General features: G+C 40.3%; 1 protein-coding gene across 4 annotated transcripts in view; it reads left to right on the plus strand.

Annotated features, from left to right (window-relative positions):
* The window catches only part of AKAP13 (A-kinase anchoring protein 13), a 371,269-nt gene that overhangs the window by 110,098 nt on the left and 248,282 nt on the right, over positions 1 to 12,889 (plus strand). For all 4 annotated transcript variants that reach the window (XM_070763468.1, XM_070763470.1, XM_070763469.1 and 1 more), the window contains one exon: positions 11,519 to 11,562. In XM_070763468.1, the coding sequence (XP_070619569.1) occupies positions 11,530 to 11,562 (33 nt within the window). In that variant the 5' untranslated portion in view covers positions 11,519 to 11,529. The remainder of the gene's footprint in view (positions 1 to 11,518; positions 11,563 to 12,889) is intronic.

Raw genomic sequence — 12,889 nt, forward strand, 5'->3', positions numbered from 1 at the left:
CTGAAGCAGGATTTAAAAGTGCTCTTCCCCATTCAATAGCCCATAGTCTCTCGGCCATTGTTCATGGGTACTTCCAAAGTCTGGTTTTAAAGTCCAGCTGCTGTTGCTTGTGGTTGAGAAGTGTGGTTGGATTGCATCACCCCACATCGCTTCTTGTGATTCTGTATTATCTTGAATTCTGTCCATGCGATTTTTATGGATTGCATTTTTAGGGCCCAGTGCCTGAAATAAATTTTATTTTATTTTATTTTATTATTTTAATTTAATTTAATTTAATTTTATTATTTTATTTTATTTTATTATTTTATTTCATTTTATTTTATTTATGTTATGTTATGTTATGTTATGTTATTTTATTTATGTTATGTTATGTTATTTATTTTATTTTATTTATGTTATGTTATGTTATGTTATTTTATTTTATTATTTTATTATTTTATTATTTTATTATTTTATTATTTTATTTTATTTTATTTTTTTATTTACTTACTTACTTACTTACTTACTTACTTACTTACTTACTTAGGATAGTAGTTTGTTAAAAAAAACAAAAAATAATAAAGTAAAAAAAATGTAAAAACAAAAAATAATAAAGTAAAATATAATGATAAAAGAGGACAATAGGGCAGTAGGACATGGACGGTAGGCACAATGGTGCGCTTACGCACGCCCCTTACAGATCTCTTAGAAAAGGGGAGAGGTCAACTGTAGACAGTCTAAGGTTAAAGTTTTGGGGGTTTGGGGAAGAAACCACAGAGTCAGGTAGTGAATTCCAGGCATTGATCACTGAAGTCGTATTTTCTGCAGTTGAGTTTAGAGCGGTTTACATTTATTTTATTTAATTATTTAAGATCAAAGGGACCTTGCAGGTCATCAAGTCCAACCCCCTGCTCAAGCAGGAAATCCTACACCACCCCAGCCAGATGGCACCAATTTTCTTTAGAATGTGTCGAGTGATGGGGCGTTCACAATCAGAACTGCAGAAAAAACAATTGCTGACAACTTGCCTTCCATTGAGGACCTGTATACTGCACGAGTCAAAAAGAGGGCTGTGAAAATATTGACTGACCCTTCGCATCCTGGACACAAACTGTTTCAACTCCTACCCTCAAATCATTTCAACTCCTACCCTCAAATCGTCACTACAGAGCACTGCACACCAAGACAACTAGACACAAGAACATTTTTTCCCGAACGCCATCACTCTGCTAAACAAATAATTCCCTCTTCACTTTCAGACTTTTTACTAAATCTGCACTTCTATTTCTACTAGTTCCCCCCCCCCATCATTCCTATCATCCTTTTCCTCCCACTTAGGACTGTAGGACTGTAACTTGTTGCTTGTATCCTAAGACTTTTATTAATATTGATTGTTTCTTCATTGCTTATTTGACCCCTATGAAAATTGTTAAGTGTTGTACCACATGATTCTTGACAAATGTATCTTTTTCTTTTATGTACACTGAAACCATATGCACCAAGACAAATTCCTTGTGTGTCCAATTACACTTAGCCAATAAAAAAAAATTCTATTCTCTTCTGGCAGGCCATTCCCCTGGTTGATCGCTCTCACCGTCAGAAAGTTCCTACTTATTTCCATGTTGAATCTCTCCTTGGTCCGTTTCCATCCATTGCTCCTGGTCTCGCCCTCTGGTGTCCTGGAAAATAGTGTGACCCTCTCCTCTCTGTGGCAACCCCTCAAATTATCTGTATACTGCTATCATGTCCTCCCTGGCCCTCCTTTTTGCTATTCATGCCCAGTTCCAACAATTTCTCTTCGTATGTACGTTCTACCTGTCAATGACTATTTCAGCTTCAATCGCAACAACACAAGAGCACGCAACAGATTCAAACTTAATATTAACCTCTCCAAACTTGACTGTAAAAAATATGACTTCAGCAACCAAGTTGTCGAAGCGTGGAACTCATTACCTGACTCAGTAGTGTCAACCCCTAACCCCAAACATTTTTCCCTTAGACTATCCACGATTGACCTCTCCAGGTTCCTTAGAGGTCAGTAGGGGGCGTGCATAAGTGCACCAGTGTGCCTTCCATCCCCTGTCCAATTGTCTCTCCTTATCTCATTTATCTTTTCTTCCTTTCAAATATGTTCGCCTATACTTTTATATCTTTTCTTCTATTCTTTTCTTTACATATCTTTCTCTTCAATGTGTATTATGTATTGGACAAAATAAATAAATAAAAATAAATAAGTAAGTAAGTAAGTAAGTAAGTAAGTAAGTAAGTAAGTAAGTAAGTAAGTATGTATGTCTTGGTTTCCAGTCCCCTTTTCATTCTGGTTGCTCTTTTCTGTACTTTCTCTACAGTTTCAATTTAATTCAATTTCATTTAGTGTGAATCTATTACATGCTCCTGGATTGCTGCGGTTGAAGGTGAAGTAGTCATTAACAGGAAGGACATTTTGGTGTATGATTTTATGAACCACAGTTTGATCAGATCGGAGGCGAGGTATTATCTTGAATTCTGTCCCGTGTGATTTTTATGGATTGCATTTTTTTAGGGCCTAGTGCCTGAAATAAAAGTTCTATCTGCCTGTCCTCATTCATTCTGTTTTTCGGGAGCAAAATATTAACTGGCAGTCCATCACTACTGGACATTGTATCCGCTTAGGAAACTCCTTCGAAGACCACCAGTGAAGGGAAGGAAGCTCCTTTTCAATCCATTTTGTTTCTGAATGGGGAGTCAAATTACTTCCATGCCTTGCACGATGTTCCTTTTACCCCCCCCTTTGAAAACATCCTTATTTGACATCAGGGATGGAGTACAATTGCTTTTTTGTTTACACTTCAGCTGGCAACCTCCTCCTCTTTTTCCTACCATCCATCTATAGCTTTTCATCCCCTTTCCCTTGCCCCCCCCATTGCTCTTTGCTTGAATACCTTGGTTAGGAACAAAGGGGTCCCTATTTGGTTTTATGGGTTTTTTGCCCCCACCCCCCAGAAAATCCTCTCTGTATCAGCAAAGAGTTTTGCAAATGCAAAAACTGGTCCAGCTGTTTGGAATGCTTCTTTGCAGCCATCTCGGGTTCACCCTTGGCATCCGGACCAGTGTTTTGCGGTGAATTAAAGTTATACAGTATATATATTTGTTTGTAATCAGTTTGTGTGTGAGACAACTTTACGGAACGTTGCTTTATCAGACTTATGAGGGGAGATGGTGAATGTGACTTGCAGGACGTGAAAACTAATATCACAAGACAACTAGACGCAAGAATAGTTTTTTCTCAAACACCATCACTCTGCTAAACAAATAATTCCCTCAATAGTGTCAAACTATTTACTAAGTCTGCACTATTACTACTAGTTTTTTTCCCTTCATCATTCCTATCACCCATTTCCTCTCATGACTGTATGATTGTAAATTGTTGCTTGCATCCTCAAAAGTTGATTGTTTCCTCATTTGACCGCTACAACAATCATTAAGCGTTGTACCTCATGATTCTTGACAAATGTATTTTTTCTCTTTATGTACACTGAGAGCATATGCAACAAGGACAAATTCCTTGTGTGTCCAATCAAACTTGGCCAATAAAGAATTCTATTCTATTCTATTCTATTCTATTCTACTATTGCTACTATTATTTTCTCATCATTCCTCTCCCCCATCTCCTCCACATATGACTGTATAATGTTGCTTGTGTCCTTAAGATTTTTATTAGTATTGTTTCCTGATTGCTTATTTGACCACCATGACAATCATTGTTGTACCTCATGATTCTTGACAAATGTCTCTTTTCTTTTATGTACACTGAGAGCTTCTGCACCAAAGATAAATTATTTGTGTCCAATCACACTTGAGCAATAAAGTATTCTATCCTATCCTATCCTATCCCATTCCATTCCATTCTATTCTATTGTATTCCATTCTATTGTATTCTATTCTCGTATCAATTGACTTTTGAAGTAAACACTTTTAAGGCACAGGTCCTCGGTTTGGCAGGCACCAAATTGTCAGATGGAGAGGAAGTTTGGAAATATACTGCTCAAAAAAATAAAGGGAACACTCAGAATAAAATATTCTCATTGAATACTTTGTTCTTTACAGGTTGAATGTGCACAACAGCATGTGAAATTGATTGTCAATCTGTGTTGCTTCCTAAATGGACAGTTTGATTTCACGGAAGTTTCATTTACTTGGAGTTATATTTTGTTTAAGTGTTCCCTTTATTTAGCAGTGTAGTTTACCCATGCTTGCTTTCGTATAGTTTGCATGACTTTCTGATGCAAAAGCTCTTGCACTCTTAAGAGGTTTCCATCCATCTTCTAATCCCCCATGGTCCTGCTGAGCCCAGCTACCGTTGGCAAGGTGCTGCCACCTGGTGAGGGATCTTTAGATTGGTTTAAACAGGAAACTACAGTGAATTTTTACTATTATGGAGGAAGGGGGTTTCTAATTGTTATTCATTTATTTGAGAAGGTTTTGTAGTTAACAGCAGGAATGGAGAATCGCTATTGTATTTTCCACAGTATAAGACGCATGATTCCCTTTCCCCCAAAGAGGGGGGAAGGTATTGATACGCCCTATATACTGAATACAGCCATTTTTGGACTCCTGAACTGCCGCCACCACATCCCATTTTTGCAAAAAATAGGCCCTCTTTTTTTGCAAAAAACTGGGTGTATGCAGAAGGTTTCGGAGGCCTGCAGAATGCTCCCAGGGGCTGAAAAATGCACAAAAAATTGGCTGTTTTTTGTAAAAACTGGCATTTTCGCCTTTTCCCAGCCTTTGGAAGTACTTTGCAGGCCTCACAAACTTTCTGCACACTGTTTTTTTGCAAAAACAGGTGAAAAATGGGCCTATTTTTGGAAAAATGGAGCACCCAGAGGGTTTGCAGGCCTGCAGAGTGGTCCTGGGGGCCAGGGAGGGCAAAACATTTTTTTCTTCGAAATCTTGGTGCGTCTTATAGTTCCAAAATACGGTAGGTTTTCATATGTCATCATGCTGCAACAGTCAACAAGGGACAGAATTGGGAGGTGCACATGTCAGCACCATGCAGAAAGTGTGGGGGTCTCTGCTCTTTAGCAAACAGTCCCAGGTTTATGTTGTAAAAATGCAAATAATACCTGTGTAAAAATATTCATTATGGGTAAACTAGTGTAAGTCCTATTCAGACTCATTGGATTTTTAATGATTTCCAGTATCTGGACAGTTTGAAGGGTATTATTATTATTATTATTATTATTATTATTATTATTATTATTATTATTAATTTGTTGGTTTATTTATTTATTTGCTTATTTATTGTTAGAGTTGAAAGTGACCATGCAGGCCATCAAGTCCAACCCCCTGCCTGAGCAGGAATCCTAGAGCACCCCAGCTAAGTGGCAGTCCAATCTCCTCTTGAAAGTGTCCAGAGTTGGGGAGTTCACAACCTCTGCAGGCAGGTTGTTCCAATGGTTGATCGCTCTGACCGTCAGGAAGTTCTTCCTTACTTCTAGGTTGAATCTCTCCTTGGTCAGTTTCCAACCGTTGTTCCTCATACGGCCCTCTGGTGCTCTAATTCTTCTTCTTCTTCTTCTTCTTCTTCTTCTTCTTCTTCTTCTTCTTCTTCTTCTTCTTCTTCTTCTTATTATTATTATTATTATTATTATTATTATTATTATTATTATTATTATTATTATTAATTAGATTTGTATGCCGATTTAGGAACTTGCTTTGTTCTCCATAATGGATAATGGTGGACATAGCATCCAGGAATGGGTTGACTTTGTCCTCCAAGCTGATTAGACTGTGTCTGTCAGAGCTGTTAAGGAAAGGGGCTAGAAGCCGAATCTTAGAAGTGTATTTTGTACCCCCATAGAATTTCTGAGTCTTGAGTACAGTTGACTTATAACAGTTCACTTAACAATGGTTCAAAGTTACAACAGCGTTGAAAGAACTGACTTACGACCATTTTCCATACTTACAACTATTTTGTCACACATAGAAATCCAAATAATAAATTTAAAGCAACTTGGTTACTGATTCATATTTATGAGTCGGTTGCGTTGTCCGGGGTCACGCAATCATTTTTTGCAACCTTCTGACTGGCAAAATAAATAAGGCAGTGATGGCGAACCTTTTTTTCCTTGGGTGCCAAAAGAGCGTGCGCGTGCGCTATCGCATATGCGCAAGTGCCCACACTCATAATTCAATGTCTGCAGAGGGTGAAAACAGCTTCCCCCGCCCCCCGGAGGCCCTCTGGAGGCCAGAAACGGTCTGTTTCTCAACTTCTGGTGAACCATTAGGCTTGTGTGTCGCCCTCCCCAGCTCCAAAGGCTTCCCTGGAGCTGGGGAGGATAAAAATGCCCTCCTCCATCTCCCCGGAGGCTCTCTGGAAGCCAAAAACGCCCTCCCGGAGCCTCTGTGTGAGCCAAAAATCAGCTGGCTGGCACACACTTGCACGTTGGAGCTGAGCTAAGACAATGGTTCGTGTACCAGCAGATATGGCTCGGTGTGCCACATGTGGACCCCTGCCATAGGTTCGCCATCACTACAATAGGGAATTTGGGCTCCACTGAGCTGTTAAATTATGGACTGCACAACTGTGTGTCTCCATTACATCTTCCTAAATTATAATACTTTCCCTGCTTTTGGCATTTATTCCAGTGCAACCTTCTCTTGCACAGATCTGTTCCTAATTGATTGGCAGGCAAACCTGAGTGGCATGCTGCTTTGTGTGCCTCTTTGCTACGTCTCACCACCCTTAGATGCTTCGAAAAGTATTTAACATTCTAGTCGCTTTCCATATATACTGTACTTAAAATAATTTGCCCGACATCTGCCATTTGGCTTGTCTGCTCAAATCATAGCTCAGGAATGTGGCTGTGTTCCCCATCGCTGCAGACTCGCACATTAAATACATTTAAATAAAATGCTTGGCTTGCATTTTGAAAACAAAGCAAAGTTTGGATGACTCTGATTCTCATCGCTCAACTTGGAAAGCGTGCAGTTTATCCCTGAAATAAGAGCAGCTTTAGTGTTATGGAGACAGCAATGGATCATTGACCAATGGTAGCGTTCTGGACAGTCTATGGGGATTTTGTGTGTGTGTGTGTGTGTGTGTAGTTTAACAGATTGAGTTGGAAAGGACCTTGTAGGTCATCTAATCCAACCCCCTGGCCAAGCAGGAGACCCTACACCATTTCTGACAAATGGCAATCCAGTCTCTTCTTGAAGAGTGATGAAGCTCCCACAACTTTTCTCTATCCACCTTCTCTATCCCATGATTTTATACACTTCGATCTAGTCACCCTTTAAAACGCCGTCTTTCAAGGCTGAAGAGACCAAGGTGTTGCAACCTGGTTTCATAATGGAGGGGCTCCATATCCTCGATCATTCTTGTTGCCTGCTTTTGCACGTTTTCAAACACTAGTCTCTATTCCTATAGGGCCTGAACCCCAGAGATCACACAACTCTATTGTGTGATAGAGAAAAATCTTTTCTCTATCACACAATACTAGGATGAGGGGGCACTCCCTAAAGCTCATAGGTAAGAAAGCGAGGATAAATAAAGGGAAAAATTTCTTCACCCAGAGGATCATTGGTTTATGGGACTCAGTTCCAGAAGAGGTCGTGACAGCTGTCTGCCTGGATAGCTTCAAGGCAAGATTAGACAGATTCATGGAGGCCAAGTGTATCGGTGGTTATTGAAATGGATGTCCAAGTGCCGCCTCTATGTTGGTTGAGGCAGGCAGGATTCCTTTGAGTACCATTTGTTGGGGGTCAAGGGAAAGGGAGGGTCTTGCTTTCTCTTTCTGCTCAAGTTCCCCAAGGACAATTGGTGGGCCACTGTGTGACACAGAATGCTGGACTCCATGGGCTTTGGCCTCATTCAGCATGGCTCTTTTTATGTTCTTATGTTCTTAAGACCTCTGTGTTAGACCATTACTTCCAACCATCAACGATTTTAGGTATCATCGCGCATCTATTTTCCATCAATATTGACTGTGTCTCTAGCTATAAAACTATACCTAATGTTATTACTGTCTCCCCTGTTAAAACTAGAGGAAGTGGGGTGAGGGAACAGGGAAAAAAACCCCCCGATGCTGCCAGAGCAAAGCATTTGTCTTATTAAAACTACCCGGGCAAATTGTCTGCAGAGTTTATCTGGCCAAAAGAAACATGAGAACCATATCACTAACAATTGTTAGGACGCTCTTCTGCAAAGGCCATACATGGAGAGGTTTTATCAGATTTTTGCAAATGTTTAAAGGGCAGTTAATAATCAGGCTTGCAAAAGCTTGGAGCCATCAAGGTAAGAGAACACCAAGTATGGTTATGCTGCTTGGGTCTTAAAAGCGTCCGTGGCTTTGACAAATCTTAGTGGGCTTCACTGAACTCAACAGAGCTCCCGCAAGACCGCCTAGTATGTTTTGAGAGAGAGAGAGAGCGTAATCCATTTGTTAAAAATGTACTTAACTGTGTCTTGCTAAGCTTAGGCCTTGTTCTCTTGGCCAAGCTCAGGGTAACTCGGACTGCACGCATTTCCAGGTACTTCACGTTTTGAGACTTTAAGATTGATGTGTATACAAATGTACATCATTAACATTCTGTAAATCTCTCTTTCTCCCCCACCACCAACCACCCATTCACAAGCTGTTTTGGGGTTCCCCACTAGAATTCTACCTTTGATTAACAAAATAATATTTGTAAGGAACCAGGATTCACTTGGTTGTTGTCCATTTGGAAACAAGTATGTAAACAAAAAAACGTTTTGCAAATATTTGCAATTCTTTTAAAAAATGGTTTCAAAATTTTATTTTAATACAAACAACCCATCTTTTATTAAACGGTGTGTCATCTGGGTACGAATGTCTTGCGCAATAACAATTAAAATTTACAGCCATATTCACTATTTGTCTACTGAATACATAGCATGTCTGATGCTGTAACAATCCTCTCCTTAGCGTATTTAAATCTACAAATATATTTTCTATATTTCACCAGTCTATTTTTGTTTCTAACTTTCATGCTTATTCTCTAGTCCAGTGTTTCCCAAACTTGGCAATTTGACGATATCTGCACTTCAACTCCCAGAATTCCCCAGCCAGCATTCGCTGGCTGGGGAATTCTGGGAATTGAAGTCCAAATATCTTCAAGTTGCCAAGGTTGGGAAACACTGCTCTAGTCATCAGTAGAATAGTTCCCATATAATACTATATTGGGAAGTAGTATATCAAGTCTCTGTGAGAGCCAAAAATCAGCTGGCCGGCACACACATGCATATTGGGGCTGAACTAGCTGAGCTGAGCAATGTGTAGCCCTACATGGCATTGGACCAGAGTACCTCCGAAACCGCCTGCTACTGCACGAATCCCAGCGACCGATAAGGTCCCACAGAGTTGGCCTTCTCCAGGTCCCGTCGACTAAACAATGTCGTTTGGCGGGGCCCAGGGGAAGAGCCTTCTCTGTGGCGGCCCCGGCCCTCTGGAATCAACTCCCCCCGGAGATTAGAACTGCCCCCACCCTCTCTGTCTTTCGTAAACTACTCAAGACTCACTTATACCGCCAGGCATGGGGGAGTTGAGACACCTTTCCCCCAGGCTCTTTTATATTTTGTTTTACGTTTGGTATGAATGTGTTGTTTGGTTTTTTAAATATGATAGGGTTTTATATGTTTTTTAATATTAGTTTTGTTCTACTATAATATTGTTTTTATTATTGTTGTGAGCCGCCCCGAGTCTTCGGAGAGGGGCGGCATACAAATCTAATAAATAATAATAATAATAATAATAATAATAATAATAATAATAATTATTATTATTATTATTATTATTATTATTATTATTATTATTATGTCAGTACAACACAGCAAACGAGATCACTATGCTGGATTTTGTATTTCATCACCAGTTGGGCGCTTCCCAAGCACCTAGGACTGCGTGATTTAGCGGCGAATTATGTTTGCCGATCCCAGTAAAGCGGCCTTTTGCAATTGACAGATGGAGATTTCGTCAATTCCAATGGTTTTCAAATGTCTGCTGAGATCCTTTGGCACTGCGCCCAGCTTGCCAAATACCACTGCTTATGCCAGAGTCGTTGCAGCTCGATTTTTTTATTTTTATTATTATTATTATTATTATTTTTATTATTATTATTATTATTATTATTATTATTATTATTGGCTCGTGTGTCAGCACATAGGGCTCTGTCTGCCGCCTGTGGCACCCATGCCATAGGTTCACCATCACTGCTCTAAGTAGTCTTCAATTTACAGCTGTTTCGGTAATGACTGTTAGTTTCAGCGGCACTGAGAAAAGTGCCTTATTAGGCATTCCACACACTTACGACTGTCGCAGAATCCCCATCATGGTCACGTGATCAAAATCAGAACCCTTGACAGCCTGAGTGTATTTTATGATGGTTGAAGCAACCTGGCTTTTGACATGCAAAGTGAATGAGGAAAGTCAGATTCGCTTAAAGACTTCATGATTCCCTAAGCAACTGGTGATTTGCTTAACAACAATGGCAAAAAAAAAAAGTTGTAAAATCTGGCACGACTGCCTTGCTTAGCAATAAAAATTCTGGTCTTAATTATATTGTCAGTAAAGGAATCCCCTCTATTGCTTCTCTACTCTTTGCCCTAGTGTTGGTTATGACCTATAAAGCCCTTCATGGCATCGGACCAGAATATCTCCGGGACCGCCTTCTGCCGCACGAATCCCAGCGACCGGTGAGGTCCCACAGAGTTGGCCTTCTCCGGGTCCCGTCGACTAAGCAATGTCGTTTGGCGGGCCCCAGGGGAAGAGCCTTCTCTGTGGCGGCCCCGACCCTCTGGAACCAACTCCCCCCGGAGATCAGAACTGCCCCCACCCTCCTTGCCTTTCGTAAAGTTCTTAAGACCCATCTCTGCCGTCAGGCATGGGGAAACTGAGACATCTCCCCCTGGCCTATACAGTTTATACATGGTATGTTTGTGTGTATGCTTGCTTTTAATAATGGGGTTTTTAGTGTTTTTTAAATTATTAGATTTGTTCTTACATAATGGTCTTGTTGGGAGCCGCCCCAAGTCTACGGAGAGGGGCGGCATACAAATCTAATAAATGAATGAATGAATGAATGAATGAATGAATGAATGAATGAATGAACGAACGAACGAACGAACAAAAAACAAACAAACAAACAAACAAACAAATAAATAAATAAATAAAATAAATAAGCAAACAAGCAAACAAGCAAATAAACAACAACTATAAGAGGAAGAGGAGACTAGGGTATTTTAATCAGCTATATTATTATTTTATTCACAAAAAACAGTAATACACAGCAAACAAGATTGATATGTTGGATTTCGTACCATAATATCACAAGTCAAACACTTCTTAACTGTCTAGGACTGTGTGACGTATTTTCGTACGATGTGCCCAGATCCAAGTACGGTGGCCTTTTGCAACTGACAGATCATGATTTTGTCAATGTCTATTGTTATTATTGTTGTTATTATTGTTACCGTTATTAATAATTAATAATATATGTTTATTGAACTAATGGGTTTTTTTCTTTTTCCCCCCCTTAGCGTTCTGGGTCATGAAACTTAATCCACAGCAAGCTCCATTGTATGTGAGTAAACCATTTTTCAATTTAAATTTACAATTTCCCCTTGGGGAATTAGACGTTAGGAAATCGTTATGGCTTATCAATCACTGAATCAGACGCTGCCAGTTGGATCATTTTAATAATGAAAACCTATGGTGTAATGGCTGTAGGAGCGTTGGCAATATTTGCGGCTCAGCTTAGAGTGGTTGTGAGCAGAATTTAGGTGAACAAAATTATAATCAGCTCCCTCTGCAAGCAAGAACATGTTCTCTTCCTTCTTTTTGGGGGTTCTCCTAGATACTCTGATGCTGGTAGACCTCTGACTTGGTTACCTTTTCAGCCACTATCTTATAATCTTATGGGCACGAAAATGGTAAAGTTACAGGCAACACAACAATTCCAGAAATAGTACTTGATTATTATAGGATGTATGAACACAATCTTTGAAAGCCTGTTCATAATCTTCCCTGGCCCTTTTGAAGGTCAAATAGTTTTCCTTCTGACTCCTTTCTCATGTTTTCTATTTTCTGATCAATTGTTTTGCCTCCCCGACTTCTCAAGGCCAGAACTACATTCCTTGCTCTCTAAAGTTTTTCCCCTGGCTCTCCAAAAGACCCACATCTCCACGAGGTGTTGGCAAACCTCATCTCGAGATCACATTTATAACCTGCTGAATTAACAATGCATTCCTGGTGATTTACCACAATAAAGGCGTTATCTCTGCCCATCTTACATCTTCTCACAAAAAGGCCATGCACCAGATTCCCAAGCAATGATACTTGATAGGATTTGGAACCTTTTCTGTTGTTGTTACCCTCTCTCCTCTGTGACAAGTACAGTGATACCTCGTCTTACAAACTTAATTGGTTCCGGGATGAGGTTCTTAAGGTGAAAAGTTTGTAAGACAAAACAATGTTTCCCATAGGAATCAATGGAAAAGCGATTAATGCATGCAAGCCCAAAATTCACCCCTTTTGCCAACCGAAGTGCCCGTTTTTGCACTGCTGGGATTCCCCTGAGGCTCCCGTCCCTGGGAAACCCCACCTCTGGACTTCTGTGTTTTTGCAATGCTGCAGGGGAATCCCAGCATCGCAAAAACGAGCACTTTGCTGGCAATGGAAGTCCGGAGGTGGGGTTTCCCAGTGAAGGGAGCATCAGTGAAATTGCAGCATCGCAACAACACGGAAGTCTTCAAAATCCCACCTCTGGACTTCCGTGTTTTTGTGATGCTGTGATTTTGCTGAGGCTCCCCACGCTGGGAAACCCCACCTCCAGACTTCTGTTGCCAGCGAAGCACCCGTTTTTGCACTGCTGGGATTCCCCTGCAGCATTGCAAAAACGCGGAAGTCTG

The sequence above is a fragment of the Erythrolamprus reginae genome, chromosome 10, assembly GCF_031021105.1.
Source record: "Erythrolamprus reginae isolate rEryReg1 chromosome 10, rEryReg1.hap1, whole genome shotgun sequence".
In the NCBI taxonomy this organism is placed as follows: Eukaryota; Metazoa; Chordata; class Lepidosauria; order Squamata; family Dipsadidae; genus Erythrolamprus; species Erythrolamprus reginae.